This window comes from Stenella coeruleoalba (genome assembly GCF_951394435.1).
Source record: "Stenella coeruleoalba genome assembly, chromosome: 12".
NCBI lineage: Eukaryota > Metazoa > Chordata > Mammalia > Artiodactyla > Delphinidae > Stenella > Stenella coeruleoalba.
This window is the reverse complement of record NC_137158.1, coordinates 13,950,069-13,974,712: the sequence shown is the minus strand read 5'-3', so window position 1 is coordinate 13,974,712 and position 24,644 is coordinate 13,950,069. Positions and strand designations below refer to the sequence as shown.

General features: G+C 35.6%; 1 protein-coding gene across 1 annotated transcript in view; it reads right to left on the bottom strand.

The window, feature by feature from the left end:
• Window positions 1-15,500: 15,500 nt before the first annotated feature.
• LOC307195021 (uncharacterized protein) overlaps window positions 15,501-24,644 on the bottom strand; it is a 44,283-nt gene continuing 35,139 nt past the window's right edge. Inside the window, exon 5 of the mRNA XM_079938642.1 lies at window positions 15,501-15,565. Within this exon, the coding sequence (XP_079794768.1) occupies window positions 15,550-15,565 (16 nt within the window). The 3' untranslated portion in view covers window positions 15,501-15,549. The remainder of the gene's footprint in view (window positions 15,566-24,644) is intronic.

Sequence of the window (24,644 nt, the reverse complement as noted above, 5' to 3'; positions counted from 1 at the left end):
GTGAATAGCTCACTCATATTCTCTCCCTTTACTGGGCATCTGAATCACATCCAGGTTCTTACTATGTAAAGCGTGCAATTATGAACATTCTTGCGCAGGTTTCCTATTGTATGCTGGCAAAGTTTTCTCTTGGAAATACGCTTATAGATTCTTTTGTGTCATAGGGTATGTGAGTACTTAATATTCGGAGATAGTACCAAAACATTCGCAAAATTTATTGCAGAAATTTAAACCTGCTACCAACAAGATGTAAGAGCAAGTGTATATACATCCTCTTGATATTGTCAGATTTTTAAAGTTTTTGCCAGTCAGATGAGTGTAAAACTTCATCTCAGTGTAGTCTTGCTTTGTAATTCCCTGATCACTAATGATGTTGAACAACTCTTCATCTATTAATTGGCTATGTGTGTTTCCTCTTCTCTGAAATCTTCTTGTTTGCCTATTCTGCGATCAGGTTGTCAATGCTTTGTTTATTGGTTTGCAGGAGTTCTTTAGGTACTCTCAATACTAATACGTTGTTCATTGCACGTAGCGAGAATATCCTTCTCTAGGTTACATCATCTACTCACTTACACACACCACCTCCTTATAAACAAATGTTCTTATTTTTAACATTGTAACATTTATCAATATTTTAGAGGTATACTTTTGTGTTTTATTTAAGAAAATATTTCCTATCCCAATATATGGGACATTTACCTTTATTTTTAAGCTTTGATTTTTGACACTTAAGTGTTCAGTCCTTCTACAATTGACTTTCATATGTGTTTGATGTAGGAGTCCCATTTCTTCTTCTTAAATATAACAATTTTTTCCTTCCACACATCAATCAGTTCTTTTTTCTCCTGTGAGCCAAATTTCTACTTCTGACATAAACCAAAGTTTCATAAATGCACAGGTATAATCCATTTGACCAATTCTATTTCATTAGCCAATTTTTCTTATCTCTGGATTAGTACCCCATTATTTTAATCACTATAACATCATAAGTCCTGATACTTGGTAGGATAATTCTCTGCTCCCTGTAGTTCCTCAAAAATGACCTGGCTATTCTTGGATGTTTATTCCTCTATAGAAATTATAGAATCATCTTATAAATCTCCTGTACAACCCTGTAATTTGGTTTGATTTAACGTTCTTTGCACAACACTTTAAATGAGATCACACTAAATCCCAATCTAATCTATAGATCAATTGGGGAGAATTGACTATTTTATAGTATTAATTCTTCTTTATTTGTGATCATAATATATATTCCCATTTATTTAGTCATCCTTTACTATGTATTAAGAATTTCACACTTTGCTCTATGGAAGACTTGCACAGTATTTGTCAGCTGTATTTCTAGCTTCTTGATATTCTTTGTGACTACTATAAATGGTATCAAAGAGGAGACATGTTTTCTTACTTTTTTTTGTATTTAGGAATGTAACACTCTGTATTCGGTTAAAACATTAGAAATTCAATCTTCATATATCAAAATGACCGAGTAATGGCAAATTTAATATGGTTCACCCTAATATATTAACCTTATATTCAGCTACTTTGATAAGCATTCCTATTATTTCTAATAATTTGTTTGTAGAGAGTATTTTAGATCTTCTATACAAATTAATGTCTTGTAAAGCTGTACATTCTCTTTCCCAACCATATATTTCTAAATTATTTTCTTAATGTTCTGCCTAGAACTTCCACTACAATACAGAATGTAAGTGGTGAGTATGGAATTTGTTGCATCATTCCATACTTTCAAAAGAACTCTTCCACTGTTTCCCAATTAGAATAATGTGTATTTTTTGAAAAATAGAATTAATTTATCAGGTAAATGAAGTTATCTTCTAATCTAATTTCCTTAGGATTATTTTTGTGAATAGGTGTTGAATTTTATCAACACCTATCAAATAGGTGTTGAATTTTATCAAATACTTTTTCTGCATCTATTAATATGAAAATACAATTTTTCTTTTTCATAGGTAAACATGTTGAATTACATTTATGGATTCCTAAAATTAAAACATTCTTTCAGATGTAAAATTAAACCAAATATGATTGGAATGTATCCTTTTTTTATACACATTAGATTTTATTTGCTAATATTTTCTTTGTGGCTTTTGTTTCTCTATGTATGATTGAAATGGGTTTGTAATTTTTTTCTCATAATGACTTTCATTTTGGTAAATGTATTAGAGATTGAAATGGAGTGTTTTTCTGCTTTCCATTGTCTAGAACACAAGAGAAAATTGGGAAGATTAGTTTCCTAAGCATTTGATATAACTTGTAAAATCATCTAGGCAGGGTATTTTCTTTGAGGAATAACTTTTTAACAACTGCTTCAATTGTTTTAAAAGGTATAGGACTATTAATGTTTTACTAATAACAAATCTGTTCTCATAATTGCATTTTTCTAAACATTAATTTTTTTGTGAGTTTTCAAAATTGTCATCACGTAGTGGTTGATAGTGTTCTCATTATCTCTGTAATCTTTACTTTGTCTGTATTATGTCCTTTTATTACTCACAATATTGTTTATTTGTGTCTTCTTTCTTTTCTCTCTTGAGCAATAATGCCAGAGGTTTGTTTCTCTATTCGATTTTTTCCAAAAAGCATCTACTTTGTTGGCTGTGTTGAACATCTCTTTTGTATCCTCTCATTTCTATTTTATTGATTTCTGCTCTTATTTTGTTCATTTACTTCTTTCAAATTGTTGGCCTTATGTTTTTCTCTTGCTATATTCTTACGTAAATACTTAGCTTTTTAATTACGAGCTTTTTGTTTACTAACAAATATATTTAGAGCTCTAACTTAAAATTATACGTATGGCATCTTGTAAGTTTTGCCATGTGTGTTTTCACTGGCATGCCGTTCTTGTATTATTTTATTACTTTCAATATTTTTCTTTTTTTAAAAACAGTATTATTTTGGCAGAGAACATATATCATACATACCTTAATTTACGGCCACAATATAAGTAGCTTAGAAGTTAATGACAGGAAAAGAATCTTAAAATGTACATTATGAGTTTGTGTGTTTGTGTGTATGTGTGCGTGCGTGCATGTGCATGAGCTGAGGGACAGAGAGAGAGAGAGGGAAAGAGAGAGGGAGAGAGATTGAGCTAAATCTGGATTATCAATTGTTTTACACTGATATGTCAATTCTTAGACCTTTTCTGTGTTTTCTCAGTGCTTTGACTGTATCTGTTACATAAGGCTGAAGACATACTGTTTGCGTAAAGAGACTTGCTCTCTTTGGAAGCACTGAGAATTGCCCAGTTTACAGTCCATTACTCCTTGCATATTAGCATACACTGATTAGTCTTTAGTTTTTTTCTTAATTTTTTCTGTATAATTTTTCTTGTGTTATTAAGCAAATCTATTTGTACCAGTGAAGTGTGTGAAACTTTCAAAGTACTCAATAAACATTTGTGAAAGAAATGAATTAATCAGTGAGGTATAATTGAGCCACACACACATTATTAGTCTACTATCAATGAAAATAAATTAGTTTTTCCATAGTGGTAACTTGTATTACCCTAATTTATTCAGTTTCTTAGCATTTTAGCACTTTATTGGTCAGCTTGCTCCTGCTCTTCCAAACTGTGTCCAAATTTTGTTTTTCAGGACCATGGCAAGTACTGTTTAACCTGTAAATCCAAAATATATATTATTGAGCTCAAAATTGCATGAGGCAACTTTTTTAAAAACTAGCAATCTAAAAAATACAGCTATATTTATGAAATGATAATATGAATACAAATTTTAGTTCTAATTACTAATCTGACTGTAACGAGATAGTATTTTTAGAGAAGTCATCGGTATTAGGATAAGACTGACTGGTCTACTTTTTCCGGTTTGTTTCTTAGGCTAATGAGGTACCCTTTACTAAATTAAGTATATACAGAATGCTGCAACGATTTTCCATCCTAAAGGAGTAAAACTAAATACTTACCAGAAAAAAATTATTTGTATAGTTTGCTTGTAGGTATTGTTTGCTAAAATCAAAATAAAATTCTACTCTAAGGTAGCATAAGACTCCTAAGTTTACTCTTATTTCTGTCATTATCAACTGAGCCAGATATGCAGGTAGCTTTACAGTAGCAACAACAGACTCCATAAAACTGAGAACAGCTTGCCAGCCATATTTTTTACCTATGATACAGGAACAGTACTTATTTAATTTCAAATTAGGTACATATTTCCGTAAGTGCAAAACTGCATACACAAAACTGTTATAGACTAGGCATCTGAAATAATGCAGAGGGATTTGAGATATGCAAAATAGAATACCAATCCTTCTCAAAGTTTTAAAACCAGGGATTAACAATTTAACCAGTTTTCAGTCCCTGGGGTAACAGTTTGGGGTTTGAAACGTAAAAACTGAAATTATTTTAGGTGCCAGACAAATCAATATAACATAATAAACTTATTAAGAGCAGTCACAAGGAAAAATGGTCATTCCTGCAGCTGCAGGACAGCAAGTTGCTTACTCATGGTTGATTAGAATGGTACTTTGATATGACAGCTTGGAAAGCCTCTCTCCTATTTCATGTTCTCCAAACTGGTCAATTGTAGGATTATTGAATCAGAAAAAAAACAGCTGACAGGCAGGAAAGAAAGTTCACAAGCAAAAGTAGGCATATCATTAATTTGTGGTGAATTTAATGACAACATTTATATCTATCTTTCTACTTCTTTCAAACTTAATAATGTGTATTGCTATACATGAATAATTAATAAGGTCAGGTCTTTATGGAGAAGGAAGATCTCATTTAATTCTTAAAAACCCTTCAAGAGATGTAAAATTAGCTCTTGTTATTCAAAATCTCACCATCCATTCACCATAATGATTTGCCAAAAATTTTACCAAAAATTCACTATCAAAATCAAAACATCCCTAAACAAAACTACATGTGCGTATCAGCAGACATCGAAATTGGGTGCTTCTCATGAGAGAACTTGGATCATATTGCAGTTCTAACTCTGCTGTTCTCCTGATAGGACTATGACGTGTTAAGTTGTTAAAACTTATTACATATAGTTGCTATTGTCTTCTCTACCTTTTACTTAGAGGTTTATGCTGACATGGATTCTTATTTGTTTTTGTCAGGTATGGGAGGGCGCTACCAACAGACTTCAATTTAGTCAGTTTCTTTTCTATATTTAACATATTGTTTCGCTGTATGGTTGCATTGGAGTACTAGCTCCTTGCAGTGGAAAAAGAAAACTCAGAGTAACATTGTCTACTCCAATGACTTTATTACTTTTCAAGTAATTAGATATTTTGTATTTTCAGTGCTTGATGTTATCCAGAAGTCATTTGTGGACTGTTATTTAGGTATTTAAGAATGTGGCTTGGAACCCACCATGAGTTTCCCAATAAAAATAATGGAATATAGGATCCTGCTCTCTAAAAATCTACAATAAAACACTTCTTGTAGGAATGAAAAAGATTTGGCTACTCCGAGATACCTATACTATCATTATAAAAAATTTGCAGGTAAGGAAATAGACCTCTGTGTTAGTTCTTTTATTTATTGAACAAATATCTGTGTGTCAGATACTGATGATACAGTAGTGAATAAACAATTATACTTGCCCTCATTCTAAAGAACCCTAGGGAATAAAAGACAATTAGCAAAATAAGTAAATTAGGCTATATGTTAAGAGATGACATGGAGAAAAACAAAGCAGAGAAGAGTAACAGGGAGTGAATGGGGAGTGTATATGGTTGGTCATGAGAGCTTTCTTTGTTAAGTAATTCTGAACAAAGTGCTACATTAAATGTAGACCATTTTTCTCTGATTCTTGCCAGTTCTGAAGTGTTCACTGTCTGGACAAATTGAGAGAGAGTCCATTCCAGGAAGAACAAATGGAAGCTTGAAGGTTTGTCTGAGAAATTTGAGCCAGTTGGACTTGTGGATATAACTTTAGGAAGAAGATCCAGGTTTGGCTCAGTGGGTTAATCTTAGGGACAGTAACTAGAGCAGAATGGCCACGAATGAGCTGAATAAATCAGCCACTAGATAGAGTGACAAATAGAGATGAATATGAATATTTAGTAAGTAATAAATAAATCTATATCATCTTGGACACAGAGTTCCTGAACTAGGCTGCTACATTTAGGAGCTACAGTATGCCACAAGGATAAATCTCCTAAATTAAGAGAGTACTATTAATTTCAACAATTATTATTATTATTCCTCTAATGACAAGTATTGCTCCCCACAGCATTTCTCCCCTGGCACAGATCTTCAACTAGATTTAAAATGAAATAGCAATGCAGTCACATTGCAGCTCTCACAGGAGCTCCTGGAGCAGGCGTTTCTCTAGGGAATCTCTCAGTGACAACCACACGACTGTGTTTTGTCTTGCTGAACTGAACCGATCTGGCTGTTTTTCTCTCTTTTGGGCATGGTTGGCATGCTCCGTGGTCCATAGGCACTAAATGTACTTGGCCCATTAGGATCAGAGCTGCAAGTAGAGAGCTCATTGTGATGCGACCACTATTTGAAGGTTGGATTAAAAACACCCTACCATACGTTACAAATCTTGCCCTCCAAATTCATGTTGGATTTTCCTCTTCTCAGTTTAGTCCAATTTGTGTTGAGGCCTCTCTAATCAATTTTATGTCTGTTCTTCTGTTACATTTTTGTTTTCTTGCAAGCACGTGCATGCTCTCTGTCTTACTGAGAAATCCAAGCTGATGAGAAATTATGATTATCTAGTAGAAAAACATTATAGGAAAAGTTCAGTAATTGGTGAACCAGCCTTTGCTATTTCAACATATTACCTTTTATCTCCATATCCCCTCCACTTTCAGAGGTAACAGATTAATTTACCACATCAACCTTGAAATATTAAATGTGGTTAAAAATTTATAATAGCTAAAGATAAACATATGTTTATGAGTAGAGAATAAGTAATAGTTCATTCCTGTAGAGGACAAAAGTGGGAGTTAGTAGACTCTGTTAGCTGTCCTGGATCCAAATCCCAGCAGAATTACTTTCTAACTCTGAGACAGTGTAAGTCACTTAACTTCTAGCCCTTCTCTCCTACTCAGTAAAAATGCAATAACCACCTCATAAGGTTATTGTTAGGCATGAATTTAAAACTATCCGGAATGTAGTATTATGAAATGCCCATTTTTGTATGTAAAAAAAAATCTTAAAATACTGGGAATTTCAAGCTAATAAACATTCAATTAGTATCTTTCTTAATTTTCAAGAAAGCTTTATAGAGCTCTTTCTTGGAAAATAAAATAAACTCCAGTAAGAGTCTACAGTTGAAAAGCAATTAGCAGTATATACAAATGTAAGGAGTCCAGACCTGGCCACTGACAGGAAATCCATATCTGCGCAAATGTCACACATCTCTGAAGCCAAGCAGATCATCTCTTGGATAATGCTTAATAAGCCAGGATAAATGAACAAATGATTATAACTGAAACTGTAAATGAAGATACAGCTTTATGAGTAAATGTGATAAGTAGTCTTTGCTTCTGGACAATAGTCATGAATCATAACATAGCACTAAATAACACTAATTTACATTAGCTGTTTCAATGACTTTAGTAATGGTGACATGGCAACTTTCTCACCAAAAAAAAAAAAAAAAAAAAAACATTCAAGGAGGCACATCTCCACTTTCAGATCCTGGGAAGACTCTTGAGATGTATTTTAAAATATTTTTGAGGTATAATTGGCATGTAACATTATATTAGTTTCATCTGAGATGTGCTTTTGCTGGGTCACCCATATAAAATTCAATGCATTGCAAAAGTTTGGTCTGCCATTGATCTTCAGATTAAAAACAGAAAAAAATATTGAGATATACATAGTAATAGTTACAGAATACTAACAATTATAATAGTGTAAAATTAAGAATGGAGCACTACAACTTGTGATTTTAAATTAAACTTGAATTTGAGAATATATGTTGTTTCTGTTACATAAGACTATGTAACAAATTACCCCCAAATTGAGGGGCTTAAAACAACAATTTGTTATTATCTCTTATGATTCTTTGGGTTGACCAGGTTAAGCTGGTGTTCTCACTTGACATCTCTCATGCAGTTTTACACCCTTAGAGTCTGGGGTTGTGGTTATCAGAAGGTTCATTTGGAATGTTCATCCACAATGACCTCTTCACTCACATGCCTGATGCCTTCTTAATCTTCCATGTAGCTTCCCTCTGCAGCCTGAATTTTTTATAAGGGAGCCCAGAGCTCCAAGAGATAGGAGGCAGAAACTGCTAGTCTTCTCAGAGGTTAGGTCTGGAACTGAAGCAGCATCACTATTGCAGTATTCTCTTGATCAAAATAGGTATGCCACATAGAGAATCCTAAAGATGCTACCAGAAAACTACTAGAGCTAATCAATGAATTTGGTAAAGTAGCAGGATACAAAATTAATGCACAGAAGTCTCTTGCATTCCTATACACTAATGATGAAAAATCTGAAAGAAGTTAAGGAAACACTCACATTTACCACTGCAACAAAACGAATAAAATACCTAGGAATAAACCTACATAAGGAGACAAAAGACCTGTATGCAGAAAACTTTAAGGCACTGATTAAAGAAATTAAAGATCATACAGACAAATGGAGAGATATACCATGTTCTTGGATTGGAAGAATCAACACTGTGAAAATGACTATACTACCCAAAGCAATCTATAGATTCAGTGCAATCCCTAAACTACCAATGGCATTTTTCACAGAACTAGAACAAAAAATTTCACAATTTGTATGGGAACACAAAAGACCCTGAGTAGCCAAAGCAATACTGAGAAAGAAAAAAGGAGCTGGAGGAATCAGGCTCCCTGACTTCAGACTATACTACAAAGCTACAGTAATCAAGACAATGTGGTACTGGCACAAAAACAGAAATATAGATCAATGGAAAATGATAGAAAGCCCAGAGACAAACCCATGCACATATGGTCACCTTATTGTTGATAAAGGAAGTTAGAATATACAATGGAGAAAAGACAGCCTCTTCAATAAGTGCTGCTGGGAAAACTGGACAGCTACATGTAAAAGAATGAAATTAGAACACTCTCTAACACCATACACAAAAATAAACTCAAAATGAGTTAAAGATCTAAATGTAAGGCCAGACACTATAAAACTCTTAGAAGAAAACATAGGCAGAACACTCCATGACATAAATCACAGCAAGATCCTTTTTGACCCACCTCCTAGGGAAATGGAAATAAAAACAAAAATAAACAAATGGGACCTAATGAAATGTAAAAGCTTTTGCACAGCAAAGGAACCATAAAAAAGATGAAAAGACAACCCTCAGAATGGGAGAAAATATTTGCAAACAAAGCAACTGACAAAGGCTTAATCTCCAAAATATACAAGCAGTTCATGCAGCTCAATATCAAAAAAACAAACAACCCAATCCAAAAATGGGCAGAAGACCTAAATAGACATTTCTCCAAAGAAGATATACAGATTGCCAACAAACACATGAAAGGATGCTCAACATCACTAATCATTAGAGAAATGCAAGTCAAAACTACAATGAGGTATCACCTCACACCAGTCAGAACGGCCATCAACAAAAAATCTAGAAACAATAAATTTCTGGAGAAATTTGGAGAAAAGAAAAGTACGTGGAGAAAAGAGAACCCACGTACTGTTGGTGGGAATGTAGATTGATACAGCCACTATGGAGAACAGTATGGAGGTTCCTCAAAAAACTAAAAATAGAACTACCATATCACCCAGCAATCCCACTACTGGGCATATACCCTGAGAAAACCATAATTCAAAAAGAGTCATGTACTACAATATTCATTGCAGCTTTATTTGCAATAGCCAGGACACGGAAGCAACCTAAGTGTCCATTGACAGATGAGTGGATAAAGATGTGGCACATATATACAATGGAATATTACTCAGCCATAAAAAGAAACGAAATTGAGTTATTTGTAGTGAGGTGGATGGACTATCACACAGAGTGAAGTAAGTCTGAAAGAGAAAAATACCGTATGCTAACACATATATATGGAATCTAAAAAAAAAAATGCTTCTGAAGATCCTAGGGGCAGGGCAGGAATAAAGATGCCAACGTAAAGAATGGACTTGAGGACAAGAGGAGGGGGAAGTATAAGCTGGGACAAAGTGAGAGAGGGCATGGACATATACACACCACCAAATGTAAAATAGATAGCTAGTGGGAAGCAGCTGCATAGCACAGGGAGATCAGCTCGGTGCTTTGTGACCACCTAGATGGGTGGGATAGGGAAGGTGGGAGGGAGACACAAGAGGGAGGAGATATGGGGATGTATGTATATGTAGAACTAATTCACTTTGTTATACAGCAGAAACTAACACATCATTGTAAAGCAATTATACTCCAATACAGATGTTAAAAAAAAAAAAAGGTTTGCCAGCCCTGGTTCAAGAGGGTGAAGAAATAGATCTCACTTCTCAATGGAGAGGGAGGTTAGTGATAGTTGCCATCTTTGGAGACAAGCTACCCCGACAAAATCAGCAGATAAAAGCTGAAAAGTCCTAGCAGTAAGACATAAATCAGAGTCCAGAAGATTTAAATTACCACAGTGACATGTTTTGAATATCTTGTTAAGTCCTAACTGTCACTTATGGTTGGAAAATCATGGGCAATTTAGTTAATCTCTCTAGCCTTAGTTTTCTCATCTATAAAATGCAGCTAATTATCACCAGTTCATAGGCTCGTTGTGAAAATTCAAAGTGTAATGTCCTCAAGGTGATTAACATACTTCCTGGCTCAATAAATACTAGCTGTTGCTAGATTTGTATTTGGAACTTAAATTATATTACATGTATGAAAACGATCCTCCACGCACAAAAAAACATCTGTTTTAGAGAAGCAGAAAAATTGCTCCCATGATGAGTTATTCATTCATTTCAAAGTATGTATTAATATTAGAACAGTTGCCACAATATATCCTGGGCACTAGGATAACAGACAACCTTGATACCCTCTCATCTAGTGTTCAAAGGCTAGTGGAAGAGAAGGAACTCTGAACTATTTGGAACAAGGTGTTGCATAAGCTGTATAAAAGAAACACCAATGAGGGGATGGCAAATCTTGGGGAGTTAGAGGTCGGTTCATACGAATAGATAACATTTGAAAGAACTATTAAGGAATGAGTAGGAAAATTCTTGGAATGCTATTAAATGACACTCCTAGAGTAAAATGGGGTTACAAGAAGTAGAAATAGGTCATCAAGTCATCAGATAAATTAGAAAATATGCAAAATGGACTAAAGGGGAAACTTTCTGATCAGCAGCAGTTATTCTCCTTTTATCAGTTCTTCCCATGTTCAGATCCCCAACCCAACCTCAGTCAGCAGTGCCAGCTTCTCCCCACCACACCCAGTCCCATTTAGGGATAAGGATGATATTCAGCATCTCCAGTTCTTCACTAGAATTAACTCACTGCATGAGAAGCAGATGCCAACGCCTGGGGAGGAGAATTGGGATCCTCTCTAGGGTTCCATTGCTAGATAACCCCTTTCTTAAAAGCAGGCTTGTTTTAACCTCTTTACTTCTATATATTTCTGCATTATTTTTACTCTCCCTCATCAGCATGAATGAGACTGAAAGATTTGCTTCATTCTCTTCTAAGTTCAGTTCAGAGATGGCTGGGACTATGTTTTGGTAAACTTTGCCTCTCAGTTCTGTTGTTTAGACATTTTGTTGTTTGTATGTGTCTGTTAAATGGAGTAATAAATCTTCCCTCATACAATTGCTGTAAGGATAACACATGTCATGGATCTAGTACATTTGAATAGACACCATAGAACTTCAATAAACTGAGCATTTATTCCTTTTAAGAGTTTCCAAAGCTGGGGAGTTGAAAGTGCCTCTTACAACAGAAGGTCTTATTCATTCTTTTATTTATTTAATAAGCAACAATTGTGGCTAACTATGTGTAGGATGCTCTGTAGGCCTTTTAAGAACTTAATAATCCTACTACTGGAGTTTTGAGCTTCCTTATTTCCATGTTTTGTTAGTAAATATTCATCATCTTATCTCATTTTGATCTCATAATACTTTAAAATTGTTTGTTTTTTGTGTCCCCTAATCAAATACACATATTTCAATTTTAACTGCAAATTTTCTTCTAACAGATCTTTCCCTCTATTTCTACCATCACTTTTTTTTTAATGTAGATTTTCATTTATTTTTCTGTTCAACGTTTTGCAGATTTGGGGTAGAGGCCTTACAAAGTTTTTATAAGATTTATCCCTAAGTATTTTGGTTTTTGATGCTATTGTAAATATTATGTTAAGATAGTATTTCCACTTGTTAATTACCAGTAAAAGGAAATACAAATTATTTTTATATTTGACTTTGTGTCCTGAAATCTTGCAGAGTTCATGTGTTAGTTCTAATATTGTGGCTTTCAATATCCATAATCGTATTGTCTGTGAACAAAGAGAGGTTTACTTTTTCTCACACAATAGTTATGCCTCTCATTGTAATATTTCCCATCATTTAGGCTAAGATCTCCAGTACCATGTAGAAGAGAAGTTGTAAGAGTGTTAATAAAGTATGCTGTTTGCTTTAAGATTTTTATAGATGTCTTTAACAGGTTGAAATTTCCTTCTATTTCATATATTATGGAGTGTTTTTTCATGAGAGGGTTTTTGGATGTCATCAACAACTTTTTTACATCTTTTGATATGACCATATGATTTTTCTAATTTACTTTGTTAATGTTATGAATTACATTGACTAAGTCTCACATGTTAAACTAATCTTACATTCCTGGAATACATCTCAGTTGGTCAGGATGTATTATGCCTTTTTCTATTGCTAGATTTAATTTACTAATATTTTGTTGAAGACTTTTGCATCTATATTCATGAAGGATATGACTTTATCATTTTCTTTTCTTATGATATCCTTTCCGGGTTTTGCTACACTGGGCTACTAATATTTTGCACAATGGGTTGCTACTATTAGGGCTACACTGGGCTACTGTTACCACTTTTTAATCATTTTTTTACTTAGTTTTTTAAAAATTGTATTTATTAACTTTTTTCTTTTATATCACCCATAAGCAGTTCTGATGAATTTCATGTCCCTTAATACAGGTCATGGTATTTTGTAGACTATTACATTCATATATTTCTCATTTCACTTTACTTCCCTCAGCTAGAAGGGCATTGAAGCTAACATAACACTATGGTTGGTTGGAACCCTCATGTGTACATCATCTATGCTATTGGTCCTCCAAGAATAATTACCATCAAAATAAAAGAACTATTAAACTTAGAAAAATCAGTGGTGTATCTAGCCTGACACTCTTTATCTTTCAGTCAGTAATGTTTAATGCTTTGGGGAAGTTGTAGAACCCATTATGCTCCTAACTGTGCAAAACTATTCCACGAAAAAAATAGTTTTCCTCTGTTTTCTTGAGGCCAAAACATAAGGACAGTAAGAATCCAGTGCTTGAAAAATATTCCCCATAGTGAAATTGCAGAAGCTGCTTAGGTGTTCTGCTATAGTCAGCATCTTCCAGGATTAATTGTCTCATATCACACCTGGCCAATTATTTTTTTAAAAATAAATAAGCCTATGTTTTTCTTCCTTCTCTTTAAGTCCTAACATTAGTAGAAGGTAACCTCTGAAATAACTGATGAAGTTAAATATCTGCTGAAAATACGAAAAAGGAGTGCTGTTGTGGTTTTGTTTTATAAAACATGCATTTTATTGACATTGTCTTTCCATCATTTTTATCTAACATTGCCCCCTCAGCACAAAACTGTTCATGAGAAAGGGCTTGAGTCTACTCAGTATATGGATAACACAGCAAAGCCCAAAAATCCTCAAGACTGAAAATAAATTGTTTTACAAAATTTACCCCTGGACTGCAGACATGACATGAACTCCTGGTCTTGTTTCATTGTCTGTAAATTGAGGGGGGTCTTACTAGATCTCCTTTCAAGTCATGTAATTTTTACTTTCGGTTATTCCAAACATGGCCTTTATGCGGGCCTTACCAAAATGATAAACGGCAGTCAATAGAAGAACGCTAATACAATGTCTCCAATCATCTTCACGCGAGAGGATCACCCTCTGTATGTGTGCTATAATCATTTGAATCCCTTAATTCCTAAACCATAATAACACATTACTTGTCTTACAGATAAACATTAATGAAACCTAATGTCTGAGATATGTAAATTAGCTTTCTTATTTAAAATAAAAGTTAAACTGGTAAAACAGAAACCAAGATAGAATCAATCTCACTTTAAAGCAAATGTCACTGAACAGATCACCGGAAACAAACAGGACACAGATTCTTTAGCACCTGAGGTTGGGAAATGGGGTTATATTTTCCGCTAAGTTTAGCATAATGGAGAGGTGATTATATAGAGAAGTGGCCATTCTTTGAAAAACTAACAATAATTATTTCTATACAATGTGGCTACTCATTTAATCCATCCTACAATACTAATAATAGATATTATCCTGTTTCTTCTATCCTTTTTTTTCAGTAAAATGAGTCTTAGGAAGGTTTAATAATTTAACCAAAGTCACACAGTTCGTAAATATGCTCCCAAACCAGTTTCCTTTCCAACTAGTCACATTGCCTTCTCAACCAAGTCATTTTATTTAGCTTTATTAATGTATGTTCAGCAATGTCCTTCATGTCCCCAATGTAAAGCATTAGGTTGTTGGAAGGACTTTGTGGGGGTAAAAAAGGCTAACAAAGAGTTTCTTGTAATAAAAAGTGTCAGATTGGGTTAATAATAAGAAGCTAGCCTTAAACCAGTATGTATTAGGTCCCAGGAACTATGCTAATCCCTTGATCATATAAAACATAAAAAATATAACACATTGTCATTCTTTCAACATTCATTGAATGCCTTTTATGTTGTGTTTATATTTAAAACACCATGAGGTTGTTATTATTATTCCTATTTCACAAATGAGGAAACTGAAGTTTCAAGGCTTTAAATACCTTTCTTAAGGTCACACAGCTCCACATGATGGAGTCAGTTCAGAGCTACGGCTCCCAACCACGAAGTCTCACAATCGGGGGAAAAGTACTCAAACACTATCCGTGAAACTCAGGATGGCTGTCTTGGTAGAACATGGAGGAATGCTCCAAAACATGCAGCTTCAAAAAGGAAGGCATGGAGTTCCAAACTCCTCTTACCCAAGACACACATAATTAAATGACTTTCATCTAAAAATGTTTTATGTTTCAAGTGAGACATCAGCAAGTATCAGCTCGCCCTCCCCTTGGTCCTTATCTCTCTGGTTTGTACATGTCATCTCATTTTCATTCTCTCCTTTTCTTGCCTCTTATCTTTCTGCCCCTTGCATGTGAAATCAAATCCATATATATCCTTTCTGGGGTTTATATACAGTCAGAAACTTATTTTTTAAGTGGAAGCATGATTGTAACCATTTTTAACTAATCACAGAATCTAAAATTTCAAAACACAGAAAACATAAACATCAAACAACAATGGGCTTACCTCCAGGACTCCTTTGAAGCCACCAGATGTGCTCTTCTGGCTCCTATATGTTGGCCTTTAATGCTTTTCTCGACTAAAAGGAACCAGAACTCCTTGAATAATAGCTGATTCAATGATTTTGGCCAGGAAAAAGCAAGCTGAATCTGGGTTACTTTTTTTTTTTTTTTTTTTGTGGTACACGGGCCTCTCACTGTTGTGGCCTCTCCCACCGCGGAGCACAGGCTCCGGACACGCAGGCTCGGCGGCCATGGCTCACGGGCCCAGCCGCTCCGCGGCATGTGGGATCTTCCCGGACCGGGGCACGAATCCATGACCCCTGCATCGGCAGGCGGACTCTCAACCACTGCGCCACCAGGGAAGCCCCTGGGTTACTTTTTGTTAAAGAATGCTTCCAGAGTACACTATGGTAATAATAATAATAATAATAATAATGACAGCCTAGTGGTCAGGTAGAGAAAAGCTGAGCAGCTACAGTGGGAAATAATTAGAACACGCTGGCATTGTTAGAATATATGATGCTGACAGGAAAAGGTTACAAAAATTGTGTCAAAACGTAGTTTTATGCAAACATGGCTTTATCACGCTTTCCATAAAAATGCGATACACTGAGCAATCCAAATTACAGGATAACAGTGAATGTTCAGTCAACTGCAAAATCTTCAAATGCAAACACAGATGTGTTTTTACAGGGAGATGAAATGTAGAAAGAAAAGGAAGGTGAGTGTTGAATAAAAATTATCTCTGAAAAATTTCAAAGGATCAGAAATGAGATGAGAAAAAATCATACAGTGTGTGTATTTATGGTAACTAGCCCCTAAGATGGCTCTTAATGACTCTTGCTTCTTGGTGTTCACACCCTGTGTGGTATCTACTACACCGAGATGGGATGACCTGGGTAACCAACAGTGTGACTTCTGAGGCTGATCCACAGAAGACATTGCAGCTTGTACCTTGCTCTTTCTTGGATCACTTACCTGGATGAAGTGAGTGGCCATATCATGAGGCACTTTACTCTCCGGAGAAAAACACATCGCAAGGAACTGAGGCCTCCCACCAATAACCAGAACTAGTTTGTCAGGAACATGAGTGAGCCCCCTTGGTTGTGACAGTTAATTTTATGTGTCAACTTAAATACATCAGGGATTCCCAGATATCTGGTAAACACTCTTTCTGAGTCTGTCTATGTGGGTGTTTCTGAATGAGAGCAGAATTTGAATGGGTGGACTCAATAAATTAAATTTCCCTCTCCAATCTGGGTGGGCATCATCTAATCTGTTGAGGTTCTATTAGACAAGGAGGCAGACAAAGGAGGAATTTGTCCCTTTTTTCTGCCTCATTACTTAAGACTGGGACATCTCATCTCTTCTTCTCCTACCACTGGGCTGGGATTTACCTCATCGAACCCCACTGCTGGTTCTCAGGCATTGGGACTGGGACTGAATTACACCACTGGCTTTCCTGGGTGTCCAGCTTACAGACAGCAGATCATGGGGCATCTCTGCCACCATAACCACGTGAGCCAACTCTTCATAATAAGTTTCCTTTTACAGTCTTTTGGTTCTGTTCTCTGGAGAACCCTGACTAGTAAGGAGGTTGATCCTTCAGACTCAGTCAAGCCTCCACTGACATCTTGCCTGGAATTCATGAAAGATTCCCAGTCAGAAGCACCCAGCTAATCTGTCCTGAATTCCTAATCTACAGAAATGGAGTGAGGTAATACACAGTCATTGTTGTTTTACCTGACGATTTTAGGGGAAATTTGTTATACAGCAATAAATAACTAGTACAGTATTGGAGGAGAAAAATTATCCAGAATAGTTTGTAGGAAAATATAAAGTTGATATAGCCACGAAAATGGAGAGTTAGGCAAAGAAAGAAGAGAAAACTATGTTTAGAAAAGAAACAAGCCCCTCTGAGCATTTTACCCCCTTAGAGAATAAAAAAGAGAAAGCAAACCACAGTAAATGTGAAAAAAAAAAGAAAAGGAAAATTAGATCAAAGCAGAAAGAAAAAGAAGCAAAGAGATAAAGAACAAGAGAAAAGTCCATTTTGATTAAAAAAAATTAAGAAATCCAGAATGGCCTAATTTTTAAAAGAGATTTAAAACAGGTTTACTTAACATCAAAAATAGCAGTGACATAGCAGAAATAAAACATCTGGTTCTCCATATTAAAATTACATTATAATACACAGAATCAGAAGTACAGGCTTCATATGGTTTTAGGTGAGGCAGCCCCAAGAGACATATGGGGCAGTAATTAGGATAAAGGGAGAAAACAAATGAAGAAAGAGTTTGTTATTGTTGATTTGTAGAAATATTTAAATATATACATCCAAACCAAATACTTGAGAGTTTTCATACCGCCAATATGGTAATCTTCCTATTGGCACTGGTCATATAAGTACAAGTAATGAATCAAAGTAGTCAAGTGCTCTGCTAGCCAACCAGAGTTGCTATGACAGGAGAAATGTGCAAACTTGGTTCTCATTTGCCTTCTCACTAACATGCTTATATGCAGACCCATGGGTACTGCATCATCAGGCAGTACCTAAAGCGACAGGGATCCCTCCAGCTTATATATTTTATGTCTTTTTTCCAACTCCAAATAAAATTTAGCTAGGTGTATATTTGGATGATAATTTTATAAGTGATAAGGAAAAAACTGTACCTTCTTTCAAATACAGTCCCTAACCCAGTGATTTAGATTGAGTTGTATATTCTCCCCAAATCTTGAGTTGTGGGAAGAAGACAGGATTGCAACCATATAAAATTTCATATAGGAATACATTATTAGAATTGATGTTCTTTCTTAAAAAGTTAATGGTAGTGAGTCATTTTTGTACTAAAGTAATCAGCAAAATTGTCAAATTAAAAATATAAGTCTAGGGAATTCCCTGGAGGACCAGTGGTTAGGACTCCACACTTTCACTGCAGGGGGCACAGGCTCGATCCCTGGTCGGGGAACTAAGATCCCACACTCCATGCAGTGTGCCACCCCCCCAGAAAAATATATATATATATGGGCTACCACTGATAAATTGCTTAGGTAAATGACATGTTTTGTTTGGTTTATATCTATGAAAGAATTGCTTCTTAAAATGTGACCACTGACTTGGAGTGAGTCTACAAAAATTCACTTTAGAACTTTTCCCAACATCATATAAATTCCTAGGCTCATTAACTTCATTAAAGAATTAACCAACTCAAAAGTTAATAAGTACTTCAAATCTTCCAGATTTTATCTGCTTTCCATTTTATGGAAATGGAATAACACTTTATAACACACAGTTATAAATTCTAAGTGAAATACAATTTAACTCAAACTGATAGATCCAATTTGGGATATATTTTAATGACAAGTGCTAATTACATCTAACTCCTAATAACTATACAAATTATTGTGTAGAGGAAATGTTCTATGTGAAAGAAAGTTGCATCTTTCAACATCACTAAGAAGCCAAAACACAGGTGATATACTGTACTTTGTGATTTTATTACGTTTTTTCATTTCTTTATTCTACAAACTTCTGGAAAGCTGGAGAGGTGAGCTTCTGTCTAGCTTTGATTCTGAATTCCGCATACCTGGAATGCTACAGTCAATTAACTGCATGGGCTGCAACAGTGGCTTCAACATCTTTCTGTCACTGACTCTTTGGGTTTTTTTCTTAAATAATCTTACATGGATAGGCTTCATTTTCTATATTTCTTACTCTGTATACATTTCCCTTTAAACACTACATCCTACTTTGATTCAACATTTTGGCCTCTACTTCAATAGTGCATAGGCAAAAGTTTTAATTTTCCTATTCTTCTCCTGGACCTTGAATTTATTGTTTATCTATTCTATTTATTTCTTGATAGGCAAACACAAAATTCAGATATTTATGGGAGTTGAAGAAAGAAGAATGCCTAATAAAAACAATTTTTGTACCTAATCTCAATACAGAAATGTATTCTAAAATATTACCTGAGAGTTCATTCTAGCAAATAACATCCAGGTCCTAAAGCTTAATCCTTAAGGACTAAAAAGGGTAACTAAGTTTCATCTAGTCACTCAATCACCATGGTTTTCTAGCGGCAACAGGAGAGACACCTGTCTCTCCCACTGGTTAGCTCTAAACTTTGCACATATCACTGAGAAGTTCTGTAAGCCAAACATGAACTTCTGTATGAGTATGTATGAGTATTTTTATTGAAGCATATATTTGAAATAGTCTTTCTGATGTAGCCTTTTATGAAAACATATTTCTATTATCCAATGAGTTGCTAATATCTCTACAATCTCTTAAATCTTTATTTGTGTTGTAGCTCTTGCTGAAATTAATGAACCATATGAATTTCATCAGGTGGTACAACTGCAACACAACATAAAGCACAATTCTTCAGATTTCTTTCCCTTTTATAGCTTTTTGCTATATGACACCTCAGACTTTCATGTTCAACTTTTCTATTCTTCTGTCAAGTACCAAGCACTGGAATTTTGATTCTATATAGTATTTCATATTGAATAGACAAAGCCAAAAATAAGAATATTTTACTAGTAAAATATAAATCAAACAATTGCAAAATCTATTTAATTATTTAAATAATTTTGAATATTTAAAATGTAATACTCATGGTTATTTTGAGAAATGACCAAGAACATCATTTCTAACACCAAACTTGATTAATTTGATGGAAATTGTCTTGTTAACTTATAAGAGAGGAAGACACAATCAATAATTATTAATTTGACCCATGATCTACCAATTGTGTATTCAGCTATAACAAATGTTGGTAGTTATAAAATTGGTATTGGTCCAAAATGATATCAGTAAATTTTTCTACAAAAATAGGAAAGTACCAACAATCATTTACTTTATGATTTCAATAGGTTTAATATACTTTTTCTTTAACTTTGAAAAAATTCTAGCTTAATTGATTAAGTAATATAGTAACACACCTCTTTGGAAATATTTATTTCCACCCCAATTGTCACTATCAGTTATACGTTTATAGATTTGCTGAAAATTTAGCAAGAATATTTTATGTATTTCTATTTATCAATATCTCTTTAAAGTCCTTTAACTTTAAATTAAATCAAATAATGGCTTTTTCATGAATTATGAAAATTTATATGCCAAAGTTTTTCTTCGTATAACTTTTTACTCATATGAAATTTTGAAATGTATTTACTATTTTAACATTTAAACAAATTTAAAGATTGAATTACAGTGTATTTTATTAGTTATTTTAAAGCCTTTATATGACCTGCAATTTTATTCCACCTAGACTTCAATATTTCTACACAGTATTAGGCTAACACAAACAAGCAAACAAGTCCACAACCCCCTGCTCCTTTGTTGGCTCCTGAAGTCTCCACACTTGAGCCAGTAACTAATAGGCTTACATGTAGCCCACATCTTACGAGCTCTCCCCTTTATGTTCATCATTTAATTCTGTCTTGTGTATATTTCCCCTAGAGCATGACATTTCAATTCTGTCTGATTTCTAAAGGCTTCCTTCAGCAGATGTTCCATATGGAGCTAGAAGAAGTTGACTGGTATTTCAGTTTCTGTAACTTTAATCAAATGCTCAGTCATGTGAAGCCAGAGGGAGTTTCTGTTTGAGGTACTATTAATTTCACAAGGAGATGCTGTATGGTGCAAAAAATCGAAAATCTGATTTTCTAAAATGTTATAAAGTCAGTTGAAACAGTAAAAAATGAAAAAAGAGAAGCCTCAATTAAATACAGTTGGGAGATCAGAAGGCGGGCTCTCATGTCCTGAAGAGCACAGCCCAGCAGGAAGAAGAAAGACTCCTCTTCCTTCCTGTCAAGGACTCAGTCGATGAAAGCCATGGACTCTTTGTTTACTACAGCCCTTCCAACTTCCCCTTCCCCCTCTATAAAAGCGTTCTCCTTCCCTTGCTGTACAGCGACTTGCCGGTGACTCACCATGGTTACAGACCTCAAGCTGAAATTCTCTGCGGATTCCGAGTAAACCCATCTTTGCTGGAGAAATATCTGGCAGCCTATTTATTTGAGGTCAACAATTTTAGTGGCCTGTATGGGTACCTGATAGTTCCAGGGCTGCTGAGCAAACAGGTGCAGTACCCACGTTGAGCCCAATGTTACTCACTGCTTTCTTGCAGACCCTGGGGGTTGAAGGTACATAGTTCTCCTGGATCTGAGTTCATGCCCTCTTTGCATCTGAAGCTTTCCAAGTTTCATTTGGGGTCTATTTTAAGGTTTGTCTTTCTGGTTAAGGTCTTGTTCTGTGTGCAAGTATTTGTTTGGCACTTCAGCCTTATTTTGAGATCAGACTGTTTCAACATAAGCTGGCTGAAAATGTCTTCAGCTCATTTCTTCGGGAACAAGCACTGCTTCTCAGAAATGGCACACTTTTTCAGACTTCAGCCTATTCCTTTGGAAGGAGCTGTTCCCTTGAAACTGGCTTAAAGAGCCTTCAGCCTGGCTCCTCCGGGACCAAGCTCTTTCCTTAGAATTGGCTGGTATTCAGGCTTGCAGGCTGCTGAAAATTGAACTTTTTATACTGTAAGCTGTTTGAGCTGTCAGAAAATCGTTCTTTCATTCTAGGGAAAAACTTCTGAGAAAAGAGGTTCCAGTTATCTAAATATTATGAGGGTGTCCCACCTACAGGGACTCCAGTTGATTTTATGTTTAAAAACCATGGCCCTGGGCTTCCCTGGTGGTGCAGTGGTTGAGAGTCCACCTGCCGATGCAGGGGACACGGGTTCGTGCCCTGGTCTGGGAAGATCCCACATGCCGCGGAGCGGCTGGGCCCGTGAGCCATGGCTGCTGAGCCTGCACGTCCGGAGCCTGTGCTCTGGAACGGGAGAGGCCACAACAGTGGGAGGCCCGCGTACCACAAAAAAAAAAAAAAAAAAAAAAAGCCATGGCCCTTCCTCATGTGCATTTCTAACTAAATGGACTGACGTGACCAAAGCCAATTTAGAATTTTAAATGGCCATCATGGGGAATTTTTTGAAATCCCCAAAATTAATCTCCTTAAAACTAAATTGGATTATAATAGCACAAAATTTTCCAGACTTTAATGGAATGTTTATTTCGACTGGTATTTTCATGCTTCCAAACATTATCAGGAGTCTAAAATTGCCTCTCTGCAAAATAAGATTTTAAGCGTACCCGAGGCAAGGAAACAAGTAAAAAGATAAAATGGCTTCCGAAACCTCAGGTTCTTCTTCTGTGGCTTCTTTGTGTCAGGCTCTATATCTAGCACCATCTTCCTCCTTCCCTACTACACCACCTATGCCTCCTCTATACCCTCAATCCCCTCGTAATAATTCTCTTGCCAGACTTTTCCTTTTCTCTGAAACGCTCTCCACTCCTGTTTCCTCTGAACTTGCCAGAACCTGTCCCTTTAAAATTAAGCCTTCTGAGGATCCAGATGCTAAACTCTTGATTTCTTATATTCCTTGGACTAAATCTGAACTGTGAGCCATAATCAAAGATTTTCCCAAAGTAACTAAGGAACCTCACAGATTTGCTGAGGAATTTAATATAGTCATTAAAACATCAACCTGGATCACCTGACTTATATCAGCTAGTTATTGGTGAGGACTAGGCCCAACAGTGGATGAAATCTGCTAATTGGGAAAATCCTACAAAGTATCTAGAATTACAACCAGGAGACCAGTCTGCTAACTGACAGTATTATCAGGCTCAAGTAATCACTGGGTGACTTCACTGAACTCTTCCTAGGGCTTTTCCAAAATCTATTGATTAGAACCAAATTTAGGCTTACACACAAAAATCTGATGAACCCATTGATGATGATTACAATCGACTTCAGATTACTTTTAAAGAAAATTGTAATCTTCCTTCAGATGTTGATTCCACCAGTAGTTTTTAACTCTATGTTGATGAATGAGCTGGAACAAGACCTTTCCCTTCTAATAAAAAGGACCAGGATGAAATAAGAAACTATGTTCACTCCAGATTTAATTTGGCAAACCAGCTCTTTGTCATCACAAAGGAAGATTGCCAAAATTCTTCATCTTCAACTCCAGCAAATGAAGGCTCCTACAGAGAACCAAAACCCTCCTAGTTTCTGCTATTATTGCAGCCAGCCCGGACATTGGAAAAGAGATTGTAACAAATATAAGTGCTTTAGACACTTTCCGCCCTCTAATCAGGCTTTTCAACATCCTCCCAATTCTCAGTGATGGGCTCCAAGAAACAACAGGGGCTCTTCCCAAGCTTCCCTGTTAGTCAGCTTGGAGAAACATTTCTTGAGATTGCCAGTGAATCTCCTCCAGTCCTAATTGATACCGGAGCTGCAATCTCAGTATTCAACCCCATTACTATAAAGCAGCCCCTTCCTCGGAGTACTAAAACACTTCAAATAGTGGGATCTCTAGTGAACCTCAAGAGGCTCCTGTCTCTGAACCTATTCCCTTTTGTTTAGGCTCTTTGAGAGATACTCACCGTTTTCTCCTTAATTCCTCTGTCTCTGCTCATTTATTGGGCTGAGATTTCTTAAAGAAGTATCATGCCAGAATCTCTTTCTCCCAGAAAGGGGAAATAATTCTAAAATTTGACAGTAGTCATCAAAGTAACCAATCAGGTGAATTCAGTTACTACTTGACATCTTTTATTTGTTCTGTTTCTGAAAGTACTAGAGCAGATTCTTAAAAACACTGACCATCTGTCCCTATTGAATCAGCAACTACTTTCTTTATGGGCAAAGTCTCCAACTGATGTTGGCAAAATTCATATCGTCCCTCCCGTCAAAATTCAAACAGACCCTTCAAATCCTCTTCCCCAACTTAATTAATATACTATAAGTAAAGAAGCCCTTCAAGGCATAAAATCCGGAATAGAAGATTACAAGGCTCAAGGCCGCATTATCCATGTACTACTCCTATAACACTTCTAATTTACCACTGAGAAAACCTAAGGGCCGAGGGTGGAAGTTTGTTCAGGACGTCCGAGCAGTAAACACTGATATCCCTCACCACTCTGCTGATTCTAACCCTCATACACTACTAACATCCATTCCCACCAGAAGCAAATTCTTTACTGTAACTGATTTATGCAGTGTATTCTTTAGTATTCCAGTTGATGAAGCTAGCCAATACATTTTTGCTTTCTTTGGGGAAGAAAAAGAGTTCATCTGGAGAGTAATGC